Genomic DNA, 1,368 nt, shown 5'->3' with positions numbered 1-1,368 from the left:
GCATTATATGAAAGGGCAGAGTGTTCTTGAATCTCTAAGCACTGTAATTCTTCAGCCAAAAAATCATCGGAGGTAAACTGCTCCGGCAATGTTGGCTCAATATCGGAGCCATTTGTTAGTAACAATAGTTGTGGCAGAGCCTTACACTTGTGCCCTGCTGTGTACTTTTCTTCACAGTAGTAGCACAGACCACGTTTACGACGGCTCTACATCTCGGCATGTGATAAACGTTTAATGGGCTGGCGATTTTGCAATTGTGTGGAAGAAGAGGATGGAACATGAGATGTGGTCATAAAATTTCGAGGTGGTGCTGAGATTGGATTGGGTAAGAGAGGGGGTCCTCTGTTTGCTAGAGCGGGTCGGAACGACCCTTTTTCTGCTTGGATACGTCGCTCCTGGATATGGGCTTGCTTAAGCACATCTTCATAGCATTTGGGCTCACGAGCAATAACTGAATTTTTAATATCTTCCCTTAGCCCAGAAATAAACAACCGTACCATTAACCCATTAGAGACATCGGTGGTTTAATTTGCAATTGCCTCAAACCTCCCTTGAAATTCAGATACGGTAGTCACCTGTTGGAGCTTTGCCAAACGTCCCTCTGCTGATTCAAGCCCCTTTTTCTTGAAAAATATTCGTGCCTTCTCAGCAAAATGATCCCATCCTACTAATTGTTTGTTCCTGAATAACCATCGGTACCACTCCAGAGCTTCACCGTCGAGATAAAAAGATGCTAAGGTTAGCTTGTGCGTTTCTGCGATTCCGTAAAAATCAAAGTAGCGTTCAGCTTGGAAGATCCACGCCTCCGGATTTTCACCACAAAATCGTCCTAGTTCCACCGGAGCCGGCCTATGACGGAGTGTGGGAACTTCAGGAGTGTCTTTCCCGTGATGAGGACGAGCAACATCCATTGTTGGATCTCGAGTTTGAGATCTTGCCGAAACGAGCTTTTCGGAAACCTCCAGTAACATATGGCGAATATCTGCAATATCCTTGGAAAAGGACTCTTTCACCTCTTTAATTGATTCATTGACGAGAGCCTTGAGTCTTTGGTCCTCCATGAGAAACCTCTAGATGAAAGCACCAATGTAATATACTCAATAATAACCAAGGGAAACACTAGTATTGCAATCACTAAAAGAAATTACAAGAGGTTAACAACTGATATGAAAGAACAAATAAGAAGAAGAGATGAGAAACAGAAGAAGGTAAGGGATGAGAAGATAGACAACTTCACATAAAAATAGTCTGCTCTTACTATGCCTACTCCCTGCTACTTATAACAAACTTTCACTCATTACACTTTTCCTTGCTCCACTTGCTATTCACGTTTCTGTCATCCACGTTTGACAATGAAATCTGCCAACC

The 1,368-nt window shown here is 43.0% G+C and overlaps 1 protein-coding gene across 1 annotated transcript; it reads right to left on the bottom strand.

The window, feature by feature from the left end:
• Window positions 1-524: 524 nt before the first annotated feature.
• Window positions 525-1,061, bottom strand: LOC129884347 (uncharacterized). The gene has a single exon (XM_055958664.1). The coding sequence runs from the start codon at window positions 1,059-1,061 to the stop codon at window positions 525-527; it is 537 nt and encodes a 178-aa protein (XP_055814639.1).
• Window positions 1,062-1,368: the final 307 nt, after the last annotated feature.

Source organism: Solanum dulcamara, chromosome 4 (assembly GCF_947179165.1).
Source record: "Solanum dulcamara chromosome 4, daSolDulc1.2, whole genome shotgun sequence".
NCBI lineage: Eukaryota > Viridiplantae > Streptophyta > Magnoliopsida > Solanales > Solanaceae > Solanum > Solanum dulcamara.
Note: the sequence above shows the minus strand (reverse complement) of the source record. Positions and strands in the feature narration are given on the sequence as shown.